Genomic DNA, 22,267 nt, shown 5'->3' with positions numbered 1-22,267 from the left:
TCAGAGAGAGAGAGAGAGAGAGAGAGAGAGAGAGCTTTTATTGATGCAAGCAATTACGGGGGCGGACCCAGCCTCGCTCCGCCTGGCAGAAGGCCGGGATCCCCTGAGTCTCAGCGGCTGATTCGGCAAGCTGTAAGCCCCAGACTGGGTATCGCTTGTCTAAGCTGAGCAAGAGGGTCTCCCACTGCTGCCGGTTTGGAATATTGCGGTCCTGTAACGGAACCGCCTTCGAGCATGCTCAAAGATTATCTGGCAGATCCGCCCTACTGTTACGTAATTTACATTAACCATTGTATTGCTCTGCACGGAACGGGCTGCCAGCCACCGGTTTAAGATGCATGTTCGTTTGCAACTTTCAGAGAAACGGAAGTTATCAGAATTTTGGAGAGCACGAGGTGGGTTGACAAAGCCAAGCGCAGAGACGTTCATTGAAATATAGATGGGCCTAAGCGACACCTGCTTTATAGATGGAGTACTATCCCGACGTGTTATATTTGGGATAAACTTTACCACTTTTTTATAGTCGCTTCCGCCGTGGGTTTTATTTTGAGCAAGCGGCGTCACCGCAAACAAATGAGCAGTAATTAAGATCACATTGCGCTAATTCAAAGTAGGTTTCACCAGCGTAGTGCTAATCAAAATCTTTTCATTTTATACTAATTCGGTCTCATTTTTCTTTGTCATGTATTCGCAGGTGGGCCTGGAAGCAGCATGACGCGCCAAATGCCATTTACCGGCATTGATTGCTCGTATTCTTGGTGACAGCAAGCCATGGAATTGAACGTCGATCGAGAACGCCTTGCTCTAACTCCGCACCTCGGTGCAATCAGCATCAATCTTACTGCCCGCAACCAAGCTCCAGCCTTCCCCAATTTCATTGCCTTGGACCAGTCATCAGAAATCCTGCCGTTTGTGCCGTCCGGTGAAGCCAGCGCAGTCGCTTCCGACCGCGCGGTCGACATAGAAGACAACCAATCGTCGCTGTCGTTCAGGTACATCCGCCTCGAAGTCCACTTCACGCTTCTGCTGGCTATCATGGTTTCGAGTGTCGCTGTCAATGGCCTCGTGTTTGTTCTCTTCTATCAGCGGCCATCGGTTCGCATGACTTCGAACAAGTTTGTGTTGAACATGGCCATCGTGTACCTCCTGCAGAATTTCACCCTTCTCCCATTCGTTTTCGCGTCCATCATGTTTCAAGAATGGATATTCGGAGACGTGTGGTGCAAAGTACATGGCACCCTCTCCCTGTGCCTCACCTTAGCCAATGTTTTCTCCATTCTCCTCATAGCTGTGGACAGAAATTGTGCCGTCAACAGCCCGTTGCACTATTCGATGACCATCACGAAGAAACGAACAAGTGGCCTCATCGTATCTACTTGGCTCATCGCCATTGTCGTAGCACTACCACCGCTCTGCGGAGTCTCGGACATTAAATACCAAGAAAGCTGGGCTATGTGCACTGTAACCTGGCAGGACACCGGTTTTCTCACGATAGCTTACTCGTGTGTCTTCTGCGTTGTAGGCTTCCTGCTTCCGTTTATCCGGATCACGTGGATATACGCGTCTATGTTGAAAGCGGCTCGCCGCAATAGCGCGTGCACACGCCTAAACTTCCACGCCGTTGGCAACGACATCAGCCAGCCTTCGATGGTGGCTACGGAAGTTGGAAACCATGCGTCTCCGTACCTGCACAGGAAGTTGGCTTGGTCTAAACGAACATCTTCGCTTAGTCAAGCGTCTTCGATATTCGGCGACAAGTGGAAGGCAGTACGCACGGGAGTCCTGGTTGTGGTCTCATTTACGGGGTGCTTCCTTCCCTACTTCTCCATGACCTTGGTGGAGCCACACGCGCGAACACGCAAGACTGCGCTGCACGATCTCCCGGCCATCACCATGTTGCTCCTCTTCTGCTCGTCGCTCATCAATCCGTACCTGTACGTCATCAGAAACAAGGTGATGCGCAAACACGTGCATAAGATGTTCACCCGCCTGACGCGCAAGCCCAGTTTCTTCTCTCCGCGAGGCTACCATCACAGCCACCAGAGCCCGCTTCAAGAGAGAAAGTGCTCCGAGGATATGAAGATGCCTGGTAGCGCAGCGTCCCTACACCCCAGAGAGAGCGCCGACTACCAGACGCCTTTCGTCGCACACTCACTGTGCCAAAGCAAGTCGGGCGACTGGAAGATCGTCACCATCACGACAGATTCGAGGCGGTCATCTTCCCGGAGATCTTGCATCACAGTGGAGCGCCCCGTATTCATAGACAGCGCGACACAAGAGCTACAGCCACACCAGCAGCAGCAGTGGCGCTACAAGTGCAAACCTGGACCCGGCCTACGCGTCGCCGCCATGAGGAGCGGCTTCAACCGGCGAGCATCGTTAGACAGCTCCAAACTTATGTCGGCACGGTTTTCGAGCCTGCTCGAGCGCAGCTCAGAGGTGACAGCTGTGAAGTCCACCGCTTATACGGGAGGAGACAGAAGCATGTCTTTCCGAACACGGGGTCGCTTCGCGAACCGCGAGGAGTTGATCGAAGCGCATGACCCATCGTGCAATAGCAGCTTGTGCCAGGAGATGTGGGGCCGTCACTTTGTCGACTCGTCCCAGCGCCGGAGGCCAAGCCATGCCCCATATGACTCGAGGAACAGCACATCAGCTGTACTCGGTTGTGGAGAAATATACAATAGGCTTCCCACGGTTGAGAGCGTCGCGCAAGTACACAGTTACGAAAAAGTTTCCTCCGCCTATGATACCTCTGCAGTGGCCGCATACCATCGCCGACCAGTGCTTAAACGCGGCCGATCATTCGCCTTTGACGAGCACGAAATGAGCGTGGCCTTCTCGCCGCAAAGGATTTCGTACTCTGGCGGACTGCGGAAGTCCCGATTTGCTTTGGCGAGAAACTCTCTGAGGCACAGTTCTACTGACACCACCACGACCACGCTGGAGTCGTTGACCTCCACGGAGTCACAAGAGGGTCCCGTAATCGCACCGTCCGAGCCGTACGCACCATGCTATGAGTCACCCGTGATCTTGGCGCAGCAATACTGCCAGCGCGAGCACGCGACACGGAACGGTGACATTTTGTCTCCTTCTCTTCGTTCCTCAGCAATTCACCAGCGAACGCCGCATGGTCACTTACCGCGTGAGTGCGAGGATCGGAGGGACTCTGGCTTCGAGGACGCCATGCTAGGGAAGGGTATTATGTGTGACACAATTGTGGACGAAGCTGGCTCTATCAAGGCAGTGAAGTTTCTAGAACGAATGTAGTTGCCAAACATTGATCGCCCTTCCATACAGATGTGGTTGCCCGTTGTTCGCTCACATAGCCGCAAAGGTTGACCTTGGACCACGGAGCCATAGGTGTTACCAGTTTGTACAGCCAATGAACGTCCTGTGTGCGTTATGAACCCCTATTCTTACAATATGAACCAAGCGTACTTACAATGTTTGAGAAGACGGTAATAACGTGTGCGTTTATGTCGAACTTTACCAATCGCAACGACGTAGAATATTACAAATGTCCTTTTTTTTGCCGTGGAGCAGTGAGAGCATTGTCGAAGTGTGCTAAAAAGAACGTTAACTTTGTTCGAGGTCTCAAGCGTGATATTGAACTATTGAACTAGTTATCGATAAGCACGTAGGTATATTAGGGAACAGAGAACCATATAATGTTTAATTTATAGAAAAGAGAAAGATGAAGTTATGACCAGTTATGTTCACTCGAGTGTTGACAAGCAAGGTTCATGGAAAAAGTGTTATAAGACCCTTTCCGGGTCCTAAAATGTGGAACCGCGGAATGTCAGTGGTTCCCTGGGCTGCTGAAGAATTATTGGAGCCGCTGTGGCTGCCATTGGGGATGTCTTCTTGGTCGTTTCTCGACGATCTTCTTGGACTGTCTTCTTGGCCGTATCTGGTAGAAGACCGTGTTCCGGGGCCAGCTGCTGCAGCCGGCGGCTTGCTCGGTGTTCTTGGACGACGTTGTTGTTGTCTTTACGGTCCGGGCTTGGATTATGGCTTGTCGGGGCGTCCGGTACATGAACGTAAAGCACCTCCACCAGATGTCACGTGGTGGTGACGTTGAAGAACACAGTAGCAATACTGTGAACGACAAAACTAACTTTTATTGGGCGAACCTGTGCCCACAAAACAGGCTACAAATATAGCACAACGATAGGGGTGAACACGGTCGGCGATCGTCGAAAATCTGATCAGCGGGTCAAGCGCGTCGGCTTTTATAGATCAGTCGTCGAATGTTCCAGATTAACCACTAGGACCAGCGTGTCTTCCACAAAGTTCTACACTATTCGCGTCGCGCATAGATGCAATGAGATTACACAAGTCGCGGTGAAAGACAGTGGACGGTACCATCGATAACATTCCAGAAACTTCTTTTACATGCAGGCGCGTCCTGCGCTGTGCGATAAAATTTGTTAGGCGGCGAAACGTGGTCGCCCGATAAAGTTAAGTACACGTGTCAGCATGCGTGAAAGTGGGAAAACACGCTTTTGAGTTCAGCGCATTCTCTTACAAACTCAAATGTTTAGTCGCAGGGAACTCATATTTCAGAGAAAAAGTTAAACAACAGTACGACAGTACGGTACAGCTATTTGCTACACTAGCTGATGTACCTTGCGTAACCACTGTGATTGCGTAATTCAGGTGCACTAAAAGTTGACCCCATTTGCATTCCTGATCGTCAGCTGAAATAAACCGCGCAGCTCTGGGGGTCATGTTCAAAAACGTTACACAGAAATAAAACGACTACACGTAATAGTGTTTGTCATCGCGTTGTCAAAGCTTTCAACCAAACAAGTGTAGGCAAGGCTGGCATCAGTCTCCTTCGCTAAATGCAACGTACTTAACGAATGAGGCGTTCAGCGTGTCGAGTGGAACTGCGCCATAGTTTTGACACTGTTGTACATTGTCTGACAATTTATTGCCTGAAACAGTGTTGAAAGGTTGTAGCATGTAAAATTATTTGCGGCAATAGAGCACCGAAATTCTGAGAAGACATGACAAGAATGCGATGCGATTATGAGATACTCTGTGCTGGACCGATTATGCTGCAGGTAGAAACTTTAGTTCCTGTCGATTTAAGAATCAAGACTTTATTGGATGCCTGACCCCGTAGCGCTTGCTGCATTTCAGTCTGAGAGTCGCGATTTGAATTCGGTAAATAGCACATACACGAGCCCAATTTTTCCTTTTAATCGCATATCGATTTTCGCAGTGGCAGCTTAATTACTCTGCTTCTAAAGGTGCACCTCAAACCTTTCGCACTGCATTATAGTATATTATGTTTCAGCACGACGATTATTGGCAGCTATGATTCAGACTCGACGCCCAAGGAAAAGAGAAACGTTTGTTAAGTCACCGCCTTTTCTGGTCAATGAATCTGTAATGTGGTTTCTGAGTGTTAGTTCGCGATCCAAGATATTTTCGGAACATCGTACCTGACAGTAACGAAGTTTAATGGCGAGCAAGTGTAAGACCCTCATGTTTGGTCTTCCGCTGTATGCATTTCATCTATTCTGTGCTTTTACTAGGTTCCTAATACGTACAAACTCACCCAGCACTGCATTGTTCTGCAGTGTGATAGTAATTTGTCTTGTTCTTGGTGCAAATCATTCGTTGCACGTCAACACTAATTGCTGACCCACCACAGAATATATACAGCATGCTTCCCCCTTTTAGATATAGTTCGATTTTCGTAGCTTTCAAAATACTCTTCTGAGCCTATTGGTGTCCAGCACCTGCGAGTGTACAGAAAGCTGTATATACCTCTTAGTGTTTTCAGATATGACGTATTCCTTCAGTATCTGTGACCCTTGCACTTCTTTGCCTTATCTTATCTTCCCGTATTTCGCTTATGTAGTCCTGTTTGCCCCCATACAGTAATCGTGAAGACGATAATAACCACTGTACAGGCTTCCGTGAGAGCAAAACTGCAAAATAAATGCACTACATAACAAACTGTACAATTTTCTTTGAAAACAAAAGCCAGTGGTGATTAAGTCGTAAATTCGACAAGACTGCTTGAGCATTACGTCGCACCACTTTCAGATCCCGGGTCCATCCGCGTTCAACATATTGGAAAGTGTCGTGCAGGAGCCAGCTCGACGCACACCCTGCCTCTTCGTGGAGTGAAGTACAACAGACAGTGGACAGGAACAGACCACTGTTAGTTGCCCAAATGTGGCAAGCCGGTCATGTAGTGGATATATATATATATATATATATATATATATATATATATATATATATATATATATATATATATATATATATATATATATATACTACGTGACCGGCTTTCCGCATTTCACACACACACTTATTTGCACTTTGACATTCCTGATGCTAAGGCGTTATACTAGCATAATAATCTCCAAGTGTACAGTGACAGACCGACTCATGATATATATCCTCAACATGAACAAGCTAGCAATCATCGCGATGCCATGAGAACTCTACAAACTGCTTCGACTATAGCTTGTTAGGGAACACATGGTAACTTTTACATATTTACCTCCATTATTTTGGTATGAAACTCTTATGGCACCGTGCAATAATCAGACCATGGTTGAGAGAAGGCGAGCGGCTGTGGCAGACTGGAGAGTGCTAAGGCTTATTGCCTTTAACACACCTTAACCACTGACTTGATCTCATTGAATAAATACGCAAATAAACCATTCAAGCATCATACATTTCTCTGTGTGCCTCTGTATTTCAAGCCAATTTACTCGGGACCACACTGAAGAACATAATGAAAGGCAGAGCTTATGGAAAATAAGCAAATTGAGCTAATATATGCACAGGTAGCAAATTGCTTCAACACGTTCCACAGTTGCATTTTGCTATAGTATATCATAGGACTAACTAAACGACAAAAGAAAAGCTAGTTTATCAGATTTACTACTACTCTGCAATGCAATGTCCTACGCTACCACTAACACACAAAGAATGTACTAAACGAGACTTTTAATAACGACTGCAATGTGTTCTGTTGGTGATTTTTTTCTTTGGATTTCAACATGGAAGCGTAGGATTTGATTTTTCAGCCTTCATTGGGTAACACTGGCACAAAGGGTGCCGAAAATCTAATCAAGAAAAATGCAACAAAGACGAGACGTTGTGTTGCTGTGTTCTGTTTGTTTCATATATGTGCCTCGACTACTAACTCCACGTGGGAGTCGGTCATCGTTCTTTTACTCCCTCAAGGCATACGGAGGCCCCGGTGCACAGCACCCAGCAAGTACGGCTTCTTGTCGCCGGTGCAGGCTTCCCGGCCGTCTTGCTCTATGTTGAGAACGGCGATGCCCGGAAGTTTTTTTTTCTTCACCAGCTCGGTCTGCGGCAGAGGAGATTGCAACATTGCAGAAAAGACCAGACTCGCTCCAGTACAGATTAACTAAGTCTGCACTACGACACACGGGCGCGTGCCCACCAGACAGCACCATACCACAGTGGCATGCGCACAGAACCAGGTAGCACCAGACCACCGTGGCGTGCGCACTGGACTGCATCAGACTTGTGTGGCGTGCACAACAGGCACCGCAGGACTGTTGGCACCGCAGGCACCGCAGGCCTATGGTGGGCGCACTAGACAGAACTAGGCCACTGCCCAGTAGTGTTAGACCACAGTTGTGTGGACACTAGGCATGCACCCTACCACTGTCATGTGCCCACCAGGCTGCTTTAGACTGGGGCACAAGACTACTATTAGACAGCACGAGATAACCTGTGGTGCTCAATTCACGTAAGGCAGAACACTAGAAATCCCCAGACCTGCCTAGAGGGCACAAAAGGCAAGATGTAACTGTGCAGGCGTTTACACTACAAACCACAAACGTTTTGGTATATTTTTCAATTGTGATTGGCAAAAGGATACGATTGCATAAAGAGCGATCGTTGGGCAGCAGTATTACTTTGTGGAGTAGAACGATATACAAAGCAAGCAACTTTGGACGGCATAAATAAAGTGAGAGCTCGACTAGCAGTCCGAGAGAGAAATCTGTTTCACTGTCTTACTATTCTATTGAATAAACGAGAAGAAAGGGGGTTAACTGAGGGGCCCAATATTTATTGGTCATATCATAAGAAGCCAAGAAAAACTGAGACCTAAAACAACATAAGAAAAATTACTTGTGCTTAATAAATTAAATAAAGCGACGATACGTTATAGGAAATGAAAGTGGCTGAAAAAGCAACTTGCCGCAGGTGGGGAACAATCCCACAACCTTCGCATTTCGCGTGCGATGCTCTACCAATTGAGCTACCGCGGCGCCGTTTCCCCATCCACTTTCTTTGGATGTTTCCTAGTAGAACCCTGGGAGTGTTAGCGAGCGCCGCCACTAATCCACTTTTTTTCCACTTTCATTTCCAATAATATATCGTTTCGTTATTTCATTTATTAGGCACAAGTAATTTCCCCTATTTTGTCCTAGGTGTCAGTGTTTGTTGGCTTCGTATTATATGACTAATAAAAATCGGGTCCCTCGGTTAACCCCCTTTCTTCTCGTTTATTACATAACGAGGGTCTCGAATCCGGCAACATTGATGCCTTCAGATAACATGTGTGGGTTTATTGACCGGTTGCCTTCACCCAAAAAGATCACTTCTCGGGACGCCTGTGGCAGAAAGGGTGCACCACCCCAAGATCTGTGAGTGGTGGCGCTGGCTAACCCTCCCAGGGTTCTACTAGGAAACATAAATACCTAAGAAAGTGGATCGGGAAGAGGCGCCGCGGTAGCTCAATTGGTAGAGTACCGCACGCGGAAGGTTGTGAGATTGTTCCCCACCTGCGGCAAGTTGCTTTTCCAGCCACTTTCATTTCCATTAATTTATCGTTTCTTTATTTAATTTATTAGGCACAAATAATTTCCCCTATGTTGTCCTAGGTGTCAGTGTTTGTTGACTTCTTATATTATATTGAATGTGGCATAAATGAGAGCACCTGGCGTACGCCTTTGCAATTTTTAGTGATATCACGCGAGCGTCGACCGCATGGCGTGTCAGCGGTCTTCTAGCGGCGAGGGGCATTCCTGAAGCAAAAAGCGCAACAGATAAATACGAATTGGAAATCGCCTTGCGCGCCCGGACATAAAGTCGCCGATCTGGCCGCCGCTGGCCATTAGAATGCCGCTGACACGCCGTGGGCTCGAATCTGGCTAGATGTTAATTGTTGCAAGCCTCACCTGCTAAACCGCTAGCTTATCTCTGATCAAACTTCGCAGAGATGTGCATCTTATACATGTTTAAATTTCAAGAACACCTCAACACTGCTTACGAGTTGTGAGTGCGAAAGCATTAATTTCCAATGGAACGCCGCGGAGCGGTCCTTCGAGTTATGAACTCCTTGCGGGCGAGCGAGTACGTTGAAGCGCTGGGTCAACATCTCCTTGATAGTACAAGGCCGGTGAAGTTCGGTCTGTGACGTCATGCTATCATTCCCGACTGCAATGGAACATAATGGGCACGCTCCTGAGCAAGCCGCGGGGATTTGACGTCACCGCTTCCATCACGTCTGGCTTGTGAATAGAAATGTTGGTCTAAGTATACTGCATGATGTCCTAAACCAGAGCATACAGGACTGATTGCTATCTAGGGGGCGCCGCTTTAGCCCAGTGGCCAACACACTCGGCTTCTGAGCGTGCTTTGAGTCATAGGTTTCAGAATGACTACCGCCAACTTTTTGCTTTGTAATCGATTCAGTTGTTGTTTTTTTTTTTACTTTATTTTTTCAGCCTTTACCGAAGTGAATTTAGAACGCAGGTAAGAACTTGTGCAGTCAAGTAGCGCGTGGATAGCACAGGCAGGGTAACACAGGCGGAGCTAGGGTGACGCGGTGTCGCGGCGGTGCCCTCTTCCCTCAAGCAACATCTGGTGCGGCAGCAGGTGTTCCCTCCATCGAGGCACACCAGTAACGGGGGTCGCAGCCAATGGTAACTTAGGTGCCATTCCGCTGCCACAGACGCCGGCTTTTTGGCTCAATAGGCCACTTCATTCTTTCTCATGACGTGTAACACACTTAACATGGAATAACATGCAGTTTCTCTCAACAATAAATTCGAACTGTGTGTACCTCCGCACCGTGAAAACGGGTTAAAGCGTCGCAAGCGACGATGCAACTCAGAACACGTTGATTTCACTGCAACGGAACGGTCGCGCCTTCTCTTACGGCTAAGGTGACCACCGGGCTTTTGGCGTAGCCCTAACAGATGACTCCAGTGTACTCTTGCGTCAGAAATGAAAAAAAAAAGCAATTGAGTGGCATCGCCACATACCTGAAGCTAAGCTTCACGTCAAGTTGTACGCCTATGCGAAATTTCAGCAGAGATCAGCCAGCGGCTTATAGGAAAGCGCTCGTCATTTAAGTGCGTAAAGTGGCCGCACGTTGGAAATTTTCACCATTGGCCATTCTCGGGTATCTGCACATTTAAGTATTCTATTGTCTAAACGTGTAAAAAAAACAAATCCGAGAGGGGTCAAACAAGCGCGCGCGGTGTATATTTGAAGTTTCACGCACCTTGATCGCGACGGACGTCGGGCTTTCGAAACCGATCCATTCTTTCATGTTGTTGAAGGCTGTGTCGCATTTTGTTTTGTCGTCCATCTTCGTGGTCCATGTTGTTCTATCTTGACAAAACTGCGTGAACAGTGAGACAAAACAGTGACTATTTTGACGCCTATTCTATTTTGAGTGCTAATTAGATACCCATCAATTAGCGGAAGCAACCGACAACAACCTGTCGACCGCAGTGCGCAAAGAAAGAATGAAGTATGAAACGTCAGTACTCATCGGGGGTCAGCAGAAATATCGTTCCTGTGAAAGCACTGAGATATGAGTCGAAGCTAGTACATGGTTAATTGCTTTCTGAGTGCATCCATATAGCTCCACTACAGAGTCGGTTTTCGGAGTCAACCCCTTTTTACCATGGGCACCAGACTTCTTCGGCCTTTCGTGCTACGCTTAAACTTCAATAGGTGCTGGAATTTCACATCTGCTTTCTTAGTAAATGCTCTCGCAACTCCTACTCCCACAAATGCGGAATACACAGTGACCGCTTATGTGAGCAAGGGCCGAAAAGGAAACTTAAGCAGGCTCTAAGGAGCCTACCAGGCATTCAAGACCGATATATGCGCACCTTGAAGAGAGGAGAGTCCTCCGGAGGTTTTGACAGGTCGACGCGGTCGCCAACATTCACGTTGTTCGCGTCTTCGAAGACGTACTTCTTGCCGACCGTCGACACGGTTGGGACCAGCTTTGTATTCAGGAACGGAGCCAACGTTAGGATGCGGTTAAGTACATCCACCTACCGAATGAAGCAGATCGAGAGGGCATCCGTGTCAACCTTTCGCCGCCGTATGAGTTATGGTCCCTTTAGCTTCACAACGTACACGAACCCGCTAAATAATTATATGCCTATCCGCCATGGGGTAGCATTTTTTTACGCCTGCAAAAGCCTTACCTATAATGAAAAACCACGTGTTTCAAGTGGGGATGTACAGTTCGGAATGGAGCGTTTTTTCTCTCGTCTTTTTATTTTGCGTTTACGCACACCTTCTATTATTTAGATTTTGCGTTTCCTACGCAATAAATACAAAAAAAATTTAGCTTCGTTTCTAAATGTAACAGGTATGGCACGGAATATCAGAATTAATAACCACGTCTCGTCGTAGCTGGTTGCACAAAATATTTTTTTTAAACGGAATGAAATAAAAAGTTTCAATAAATTCTGGGTTTTTACATGCCAAAACCGATTATCAGGCGCGCCCTAGCCGAGGACTCTATATTAATTGTGACCGCGTATTGCACTTTAAAGTGATCCGAATTGAACTGAATTGAAATAAATTTTATTCAGATAATAGAATTCATATCAATTAATTTACGTTAATGCACAGTACACTAGTGTTCTCGCATTCCGCCTTCTTCCCACCAATTCCCCCCCCCCCCCCCCCTAAATACGACCACAAGGCAAAACGGATTACCAAATAAGCCCATGCAACGCAGATAATGTAATATGTATTTACTATGAACCGCCTTAATAAGCTATGGGAAATAAGCCCACCATGTTTATTATTTTCGGACACTTTTGTTTCCTAAAGCACAATACAAAAAAGAAGAAGAAAGTCAACATGCCGTTGACAATGAAGAAAGAGAAAGCCTTCCGGCGAGGATGTGGTTTGTTGTTTCACGTTTTTCTACGTTCCTTATCCGGGAAGGAAGAGAGGTTCCCACATAATACGTTGGCTTCTTGAATATCAACTATTGTTGAGCAGCATTAATTTTGAGTACGCCACCTTACCCTGCTTTAGTGTCCTCTTATTCGTGTACCTGAGCTCAGTAACTAAAATTTGCTTTCGTTTTATTTACTGTCTATCTTCTTAGGCTACACTACTTTCGGGATCGGCCTACATTTCCAGATTGCACTATCTCCAGGACAAGCCTATATATTCTCTTGAGTAATGCAACATTTCTGATTCCTGTTTCGTGCGGACGCAGTTTGAATGAGCGGATTTCATTTCGTCCTTTTATTTTTTCGATAATTATGCATTTACTGTTCCGTAACTAGCTCTACACAAACTTGGTACGTCTTTCTGGTTCCAAGTTTCATTTTGACACCTTTTTCGTTGTCCAACGTGAACTTGGGAGGCCTCAGCTTGTACAGTTTACGAGACGGAGAGTAGTTAGATATTCGGGTCCCACGAACCTCACATGCTTCTGAACTCGCCAAACGTCGGCGACTATGCACTTCTAAATGGAACAAACGATCGTGCGAAACCAAGCCAACCGTTCTATCCGCGACATGACCCACGATTTGATCAGCGAACAGATGACATTCGCATTGGGTAGATGACAGTCACTGACTGTTTTGCGCCGGCCTTATCTTCTGGTATGCACCGCAAATGTGGTAGATACGCCCTGTCTCAACGCTCAGCGCAATTCGAAGGCTGGTTCACTGAGGAAAGAACGCATTGTAGTGCGCGCGCGTGCGCTCTACAATGCGTTCTTTTCTCGCTGCACCAGCGCTCGCATTGTGTTGACCGAGTTGTCCCGAGATTCACAACTTCATGAAGGAGATGCGCAGAACGGTCAGCATTGCAGCGACTATTCCGCTTTCTTGATTCGAGAGCCTCCAACTCCTATTCGCATTAAGAGACTCTCGCGTGATGTTCACGACATGGCCTTGTACATAGAGCTAAACAACGGTAAGCAAATTATATTGGTGCCAGAACATCATTTGAATACACTTTGAGCGTCACCACGACAACTACGACGCTTAACATTCTTGTTTTCTTTTTCTTTTAGGAGTTTTACGGTACGGCCGTAGTTGGGGACTCCGGATTATTTCTAATCACTTGGGTTTGTTTGACGTCTACCAAGTGTACGCTAGACGGGCGTTTTGCATTTTGCCTCCCGTGGAAATATGGCTGTCCTTGCTGGGATAAGATAGCGCACCCTAGCGCTTAGCAGCGCAACACCAAAGCGACTACGCCACCACGGCGGGTCGCTTAGTATTGAAAGCCAGCAGTCTTCGAAGAGTAGCTTTATGGTACGGACAGCGTGAAGGCGTTGGTTGCATCGCGTTAATCAATGCCATTTTCATATTATCTGCTAAAGTCCGTGGCGTTTCGGAAGCAGCATTCACTTCGGCCTGCGCTGAAACTTTAGCATCGTATCATCATGCATTGTGAAGAAGGACGTGGCTAAAACCCGCAAATAATAAGAGTTCAGGAGGGTGGAGGACTACATGCTTCGAACTCCGAATAGTAACAATCTCAGGAATCACCTAAGAATAAAGGCAGGCTCTGGTAAGATCACCGCAGGAGGGTTCGCTAATCGTGCTTGTGTGCAGTGTGCTCTTTACCAATAGATGGAACTACAAATTAGTAGGCGGGTGAGCGTCGTTGTTTAGGACAAAATATTTCAGGAGTTTTCCGGAAGGCGCTAGAAATGCCTATGTTTCAAAATAATACCAAGGGGCTTCTTCTTGAAGGCTGCCTTTAACATAGCAAAGGGCCGGGGTTACAGGAATGCTGTTCATAGCGAACGAGGTAAAGGGTTCAAATAGTCACTAGTGTCTGGGTTTTTCTTTTTTCAGCCGCAGTCAAGCGCCACTTAAACTAAGAATCATTGAAAATGATGTGCTCTTAGAAGAAATGTACGGTATGCCTGTCGTTTGTACTTACGATGTTCGGTTGGACCACCACGACGTTACTTATCTTATCGTAGCTTATCTTCGACATGCAGCATGCAACACGTAAGTACACGCTCACCTAAAGAACAATAAGCGTGAGTCAACCTCCGCAAAGCTTAGCGCCATCAAGCACCGCGACTGAAACCGCAAGTGCTGCTTCTAGGTTGAAAACACTGCGAAAAAAATTGTGCGAATGTTGAAATGACAAATTAAACACACGGGTGGATGGCGTTCCGCTAGATTGAATGGCACGACGACTTTAGTTTCCTCTCACAGAGAAATATTTAGGCGCAGATGCGAGAACATCTTTGAAACAAGGAAGTAATGGTCATCAGTAAATTTGCGTATCACCATGCACTAGTTGAACAGCATTAGGTGTGACTATCAAGCCATCTGTTCACGCACCAAGTTTTTGTCCACAACATCCATGATGCCTCCAGATTGGTACATGCAAGGTGGATAGGCCTTTCCATGGACAGCGAAGTCGTGCGTATTTACCACAATCAAGTCCACATACCTGAATGAACGAAACGCGAATGTACAAGTACCTAACACTTAGAGTCAATACATGCTATGGCCTATCTACTGCATCAAACACGTCATCGTCGTCTGCGATAACTCATTTGTTCGAACTGTTGATTAGTTGTAACACATATCGCGGAAGCACATTTGTTCGTTAATTTACAACGTTGAAGGTGTCTTGCAGCACATTCTGATCAAGGCAAAAAATTTGTGACTCTCAGCTTCCCCGTAACATTTAGTATATATTCAGTAATAAGCAAAGACACTGGTGGATGGCTTTTTTATATGTTGTGTATATGTTGCTTGTAATATTCCAACCTTAAATGGAAACATGGCAGTAAGGAATGAGAAATTCGAGCTTCTCTTGTGATAGTTTTGTAAGAAGAGAATGTATTAGTTCATACCATTATATTCTCGAGATCTACAAAACTTTGCCTGGGAAACTTACACTACCAATTTCGAAATTCACGACATAGCATCAATTATGTGTATACCTGTAAGCGACCACTTCATTATCTGCTTGCTAATGTTGCAGAAAACAGCGTATCGATGCCACAATGAAACCACTGAGGCAAAATTATGGAGGGTTACGTGAAAACTAAAATGGGCCATCATTTCAGTTTTACCATGACATAACTTACAGCGCACATGGCGGTGTAGTGAGTCTGATTAACAGCTTCATAGGCAGTAGTTCAAGCAGAAACTTTATCAATACTGACGTGTCTGACCAGCAATGCAGCACGGCACAGTTGCTTCATGCGTTCAGTTATTTCATGATTACATAATTGTTGATTCTTCCGCAGGCAGACTTTCTATAAAGTGCTGACACATGTCTGGCCTCACCGAATCACTTTCTGCCTACGCGTGTGCCAATACCTTTCTGAAGAATTTGCGTTAGCTTACTTTTTCATCTCGGCGAAATTGTAGGTATCGATGAGAAATCTCGCAATGTGGGCAATTATCTTGTAGTTGGCCCGAGCGAACTCGCTGCGCAATGCCTGGAAGAGTCGGGAAGCAGGAATGTACGACACGCCACTGTCCAGAGTAATGTTACGACACTGCCCTGACGAATGCATTCAGATATTGGCTTAAAGATTGTAAAATAAGGCAAAGTAAAGCTTTAATTGTCGTGATGAATCAAGGTCCCACGGCCGCGTGTTAGAATTTTGGGCCCCTTATAACTGAATAAAACATATATTGGAAGTTCCGGGATAAGAGAAAGCTTGTAGCAACCTTGTGATCGTTAGGTTCTTCGTAAAAGGTCTCGGGTACAGCCTTAGTACTTGCCTTGTCACAACAAAAGCGGACATCAAAATCGAAAGAAGTTGCCGTCACTGGGACATAATTGAGTAGGTTGTGAAAGCATGAGAACAGACAGCACTGCAGAGACATGCGTCGACACGACAAATGTAGGTCTCAAACATGAAAGAAATTGGCTTCCTGCATTCTCCTTTCCTTTTTTCCTTTATGCGTCACATTCGAAGATATTCTTCAATGGAGCTTTTTGTCGTGTTCTACAATTAGGTAATGGTCCCGCATTCTGGCAAATTGTATTTTGGTATGACAGCGCAAAGCAAAGCACGCCAAGTTCCGAGAAAATGTGATTGAAACACCCAAAAGCAATACTTTGAGGCGCATCTTTTTTTTTGTCTTTGTGCCGGGACTCCCGCTTCTGAATGCGATATTAGCGCACCGAGCGTGACATTTCATAATTACGCAAATTAAAATTGCTTTATAAAGATTTATATAAGATGATGTTCCCACATATGTATGCCATCAAGCGAATTTGTGTTAATTAGTCAATTGTGCTTTCCAACATTTTGTGCAAGTAGTGTCCGCCGCTTCGTGTAGACCACCTCGTGAACAAAGAAATGTGTTATATGCTACAGGAAAGCTTTCAAAACTTTTGAAAGTGTTCGATGAAACGCCCTATATATGGCCGTTTCATTGCTCACCTGGTATAATAATATTTCCTGGTTCGTTTCGGGGGAGATCCACGTGAACGCGGCACCGTCAAAATCGGCGTAGGTTGAGCGTAAAGTATCCATTATCGTCCTTATACGGGGGTCCAACGCGTCCTTGAATACGGGCGCCAGCACGACGCGCAGGCCGCATATCATCTTCATCTTCCCCGCTGGCTTCAGCTGCAGCCAGTCGCTGATGGTCAACGCTGTTAATGCGAGATCATGGTTAAAAAATTACTTGTGAAACAACTTCGGTTGAGCGATTAAAGAAAAAAAAATCGTCAGAGACGTACTCGACATTCAGCTCGTATATATCATTTACAGACAGCGAACATGTGTTACACTGCAGGTTCAGTAAGCACGTGCTGGACATTTACACTTTTGTATAGCCTAGAGGTTTATTGAAGGCTCTGTGTTGACGCTACCTGTCACGGTACCCGACAAACTCGCCGAAAGTACGACGAAATTCATCGTAGCACACATCTCCTACACTATCTTCGTTTGCCATCACTACTAGAGACAGCGACACCATCCGGTAGTGTTTACCGCGGCGCGATGTTGCGTATAAGACACAACATTCCGGAAAGCGAGGTTAGGGTAGGTTGATTCTGGGTTCCTTTGCTCCGATGGTCGACGCGGATTTGCGTCGAATGCGGCATTACCGGCTGTTCTCTTTAACGATTCCTGTATTGGCACGTTGGTGAACTGTAACAGCTACAGCGTTAGCGCAGTGTGGCGACCCTTGAGAACTTGTCACGCCAAGCACAGGCAGAGAAGAGCCTCCCCTAAAACTGCGAGACATGCGACAGTCGACACGCGCGTCTACCATACCTTCTCAAGTAAACGCCACCATCACATTCCTCATTCGCCAAGTCCTCACAGGGACATTGGTCAACAGTATCGTCGCACGCCTCAGAGAGCGACGCTGGCATACCACTTACTCTGAATGTTTCGCGACTGTGCTCTACGTCCACTGGACACGCGATCACGCTAAATATCACCCCTATATAGCTCCATCCCTCCCTACTGACCTCATTCCTTTCTCTGTCGCGGGCGAACGCTCCCCCAGAACACCTCCTCCCCGTGCTCTGGGGACTCCTCGTGCAAAAGATTAAGCACGTCCAGGGAATTTCCCAACCCCAAAACACCACGTGACAACGTGTTACAAGCGCCGGTCGCTCCTGCAGAGAGCACTTTGTAAAATAAGGTTGATCTCTCTCCTACTACCTGTGGCTCTCGATAAGCGTGGATTTTGTGTCTACTTCAGTTCGACGCTTTTCACTCCGCGAAGCCGCCTTCGCGTAAATTCTGAAACATTTGTGCTGGAAACGAGGTGTGCGCGTTCTTTCGTCAAACCTGCTCTTCCGCTGGCTTGACCACTCGTATATATATAGACTGCGGAGAGTCCAATCGGTGGAGGTGACCTGGTTACCGTCCAGAGAAAGGCGACTGTCAATATACGCGACCGACCAGCGGAAGCGGATGCGACATCACCATGCCAGCACACCGGCACTGAACGCAACGTGCCACATCCTCAGCTCCAATGAGCCGTCGCGATGGACGGTGCGGCACGCAAACATGGCCGCAAAGCTTAACAATCTTAAGTACGGCACCATTGTCAACGCGTCGACACTGCATGGTGGCGTACTCCCGGCGACGATGAAAACGCTTCCGCCTGCGAATGCGACTATACTACCCCGTAAGGTCACCTACCTGACGCAGGTCCGGTGCCGGTTCTTTCCTTGATGTTCCCCTGGCCGTCTATTTCGAGACCATCATAGATGAAATACGAGCAGCACTCGATGCAGAGGTCAGACCTCGTAAAGGCTGGAGTGAAAGCGGCGCTCATGGTCGGATCGTAGTAGCACAGCACAAGAGGCTGGAACGACGGACTCTTTGCTGCAAGACCAACCAGCATTTTTAAACAGTATCGTTCAATCCATATTCGCATAAATGCCGCGCTTCGCATCTACTGCGAACCACCGCCACTAAAACTGGCCGGACTTGCAGAAGAGCAGTACCACGCTATGCTGGAGGCTAGTGAAGGGAGTAAGATTCAGCAGCATGCATGGGTTTTTCAGCCCCATGTTACGCTCCCGATCTGACAAATCAGTTTGCTGAAGCACGAGGGGCGGATTAATATATTTAAATAAAAGGTATAATAATCATCCGCCTGCTATCGTACGCAGCTAAAAAGGAAAACCATACGAGTTTCTCAGAAAGAAAACTTCGCTGGAGAAAAAAAAAATTCATCGTGGTCCGCGGATTTATGCCCACACCAGCATCTTGCCGTGTGGTCGCTGGACCATTTGAACTGACCAGGCTGAATATACCGAGTACTGCATGATAGCCCAGTGAGATTGACTAGGGGAAATCAGTTCTGAGGAAGCCCTCAAGGTGGAGGAAGATTGACTGGTCGCCAGGCACGAGATTCTAGCGAGCAGCGCCCATGGGTTTCGTTACCGTTGGCGCTGCGGTCGGGCTGATCTCTTTCCTAACAGGCCAACCAGTCACCGCGGCGCATGCGCGGTGCGCGCGCTGTTGGGTTTCTTGCAACACCACCACATGGCCCTCGCCTCCACGCATCCGCAAGCAGTGGGGGCGATGGCGCCGGCCACGCGGGAGAAAAAAAAAAGAACCAGAATGCTCGCCTTCGCGCATCCACGGCGGCACGATAATGCTGAAGTAAACGCTTGCTGCGGATATAATGTATACTTATTGCGCTACGTACGTCTGTACATGCTGTCTCTTAAACGATGATGCGTTCAAGGTGCCCGTTGTACTCGCTAGTAGTCAGCACCTTTGCTTAACAAATATCTTGGTAGTGTGGGCCACGCTTGCGTGCATGTATGCGATAGCGTGTGTGTGTCTGTGTGTGCGTGTGTGTATGTTTTACTCGTATTTCGATTCTTTATGCCCTCACACAAAGCTTCGCGACATAGATTTCAACTCATTGGATCTTCCGCATTTCTTTAACTGCTCACTCTCAGAAAAGGCCAGTAATAGGATGCATTTACTAATTTTGCTACCCATTGCTAGCTTTTTTTTTTCTAGCTGGTTGTTGTCTTAGACATTTCAGTGTTGGTAAATGCTGCTTAGACGAAGAAACGTGATATATACAGCGTAAAGCCGTTCTTAGTAATATGTAACGTAGTATCTCAATCATTGCATCGTGCTATGCCTCGTTGCCCTTTATTGTTTGTTTGGTTCAGTACAATGTCATTTATTATATGCAATCTAATATCCGTCACCCGCATGACGCCTACGTACCTTTATTTGATCGTGTACAAGTATGATTAGCTGCTTGGGAATGTGGATCTCGTCTTCTTTTATTTTTGTCTTTTTAAGTATAACAAGCTTTAAGTACAGAAGCGATGTCACTATTTCCCCGCTTTGTAGGTGCCGCTTGTGAACAAAACAGACCCAACTGCTAAATTGATAGGGTGCGAAATATCACTTTACCGGTACGACGGCTACGTAGGCTTTATAAGCTGTAACTAGTAACTAGGTAAACATTGTAACGAACCATTACTGCCTTTTAGTTATGAATTGACACATCTTTTTAAAGACTGCTTTCATCTAGGGGTACTAATTCGCGGTAGGGAACATTACAAGGAACACCATAGATATAGTTTTACCCGCTCTCCTCATTCTGCTATAAATACCCAAAGATGGCACTAATACTCTACCTGGCATCAATTTGTGCGGTAAAAGTGTCGCCGCATGTGCCCAATCGCCTCCATATTGGTTTCGGCTGCGCTCCAAATAACGGTAGTCGGGTTCACAAGTTTTCCGGTGCAGCACAACTACATCAGACACGGATAAACGGTAAGGAATACCTAGTTGCAGTGTATTTACATTATCGACGTTCTGGTCGCCAGCACTGACTTCTGACGCCGTTCTTTCACACTGTGCTTGAAAGTGCAAAGCCCATGTGATTATTTAGATATGAGGAGCTGTAACGGAAAGCTATTCCAAACATTTCTATTCAAATTCTGCGCGATTGGCGAAAAAAAATTACGGCCACCTCCCCTTCACCTGTGTGTCACGCGGCGTCACGAAGACTGCGAAAACGCCCCATCGGATATATGTGCAAACTGATTATGCATGACCGGACCAAACAAAATAAAGATAATTATTTCTGATTCGACGCCTTTTTCGCCATTAGCCCGTTGCTATAGATCAACACTTTTCGAGTGGCGCCCACTTTGCCTGTCAGTCACGCGACGTTACAGAACCTCGAAACTTCACCTCATCAAAGTGACGTGCACACGTTAAAGATGTAATAATATGCAGAATAAAACTGATTTTTTTTCTGCATAGCCAGAGACTGACCCGTTCCAAAAGGAACAGATGATGACTGCCCGCCAGTCGCTCTGCACACTGGCTGCTCGGAGCTGCCGGGGAGTGTGAATTTATTTGAGCATAATAAACCGTTTTGCTTGGTAGTTTAACGTTAGCAAGCCCTTTCGGCATGTAGTATATACATCCCTATGCCAACTGTTCTTTGTTGGGAAGCCGTTCTAGCAATATTTTTTAGCCTTCTGTTGCACGTCGCCACGATTTTCGGCCAGCCACCGGAAGCTAAGCAAGGGGAAGCGGACCAATCGGTGACGTCGGAACTACCCTCCTCATCCGGTTATCAACTTTCCCTGTGCTGGCTCGGCCCCATCAAAACCCGGTCAGCGTGTGAGTTTGCCAGTGAATCAAGCTTGTGAGCAAATCACATAAGAAAAACCGATTAATGTAGGTAGTTTTATTCGCTTTGAAAGCAAACAAAAGTGCCCGCCCATATTCGAGGGGAGCGTTTGATTGGGCTTTATAAACAACGCTGCGGGTTACCGCCCGATGCGTGCGTCGGTGGTTACATAAATTTGACGTCAGGAGATTGCCATAAAACAGATTGGAATAGTTTTACGTTATAGGATCCATGGATTTTAATTCCGCAGCTGCACAGCGGGCAGGCATCGGTGCTTCCATAATAAGCAAATAGACGACTTGTTGGAAGAGCTGGCTACTCTTACAGTCCTCAAACACGACTGTGTGATGTTTGTAAACTTACTGAAATAAATGCAGCACAATTTGAATACGGGCAATAAAAACAGCCTGCTGCTTACTTTCAGACCTCGCAAATCCTTACTCAGTTAAATTAACCTTACATCTTTATTTTAATATAAGGCTTACGTCATGTGTTTTGAGATATGGCTTTCAGCAAAATGAACCACCCAGCCGACTTTAGGTCGGACAGGTATATATTATACTCACGTGGTGCAAGATTACCTGCAATAAACACAGGAGAACAGGAATGTAAAAAAAAAGAAAGCGTTGGCCTCGATCTTCCCTAAACACAATTACAGAGATAAGCCTATCAGCGGCCCTCTGCGCTGAACCTCTCAGCGAGGGCACAAGCGCATGCGGCACAAAATGGCTTAGTGATGAGAGAGAAATTTAATGTTGTAGAAAAGCTGAGAGATCGGCCTGGATCAGTGTTCTTACCTGCTACTCGGCGTTGGGGGGAGAGGAAAGGGTGCAGACAGAAAGAATAGAGAAGGCGTTGATTATGAGGAAGAAGATGGT

General features: G+C 46.6%; 2 protein-coding genes across 2 annotated transcripts; one reads left to right on the top strand and one right to left on the bottom strand.

Moving 5' to 3' along the window:
* The first annotated feature begins 771 nt into the window (after window positions 1-771).
* LOC142574566 (uncharacterized) lies at window positions 772-3,270 on the top strand. The gene has a single exon (XM_075683618.1). The coding sequence runs from the start codon at window positions 772-774 to the stop codon at window positions 3,268-3,270; it is 2,499 nt and encodes an 832-aa protein (XP_075539733.1).
* A 3,712-nt stretch (window positions 3,271-6,982) lies between these two features.
* Window positions 6,983-16,880, bottom strand: LOC142573991 (endochitinase-like). Its single transcript, XM_075683191.1, has 6 exons — window positions 16,682-16,880; window positions 15,630-15,724; window positions 14,610-14,721; window positions 11,151-11,318; window positions 10,532-10,651; window positions 6,983-7,354 (listed from the first exon to the last, which is right to left on the bottom strand). The coding sequence occupies exons 1-6, from the start codon at window positions 16,850-16,852 to the stop codon at window positions 7,220-7,222; spliced, it is 801 nt and encodes a 266-aa protein (XP_075539306.1). The 5' UTR covers window positions 16,853-16,880; the 3' UTR covers window positions 6,983-7,219.
* Window positions 16,881-22,267: the final 5,387 nt, after the last annotated feature.

Source organism: Dermacentor variabilis, chromosome 3, assembly GCF_050947875.1.
Source record: "Dermacentor variabilis isolate Ectoservices chromosome 3, ASM5094787v1, whole genome shotgun sequence".
NCBI classification, from domain to species: domain Eukaryota; kingdom Metazoa; phylum Arthropoda; class Arachnida; order Ixodida; family Ixodidae; genus Dermacentor; species Dermacentor variabilis.
This window is presented reverse-complemented; position numbering and strand designations above follow the sequence as displayed.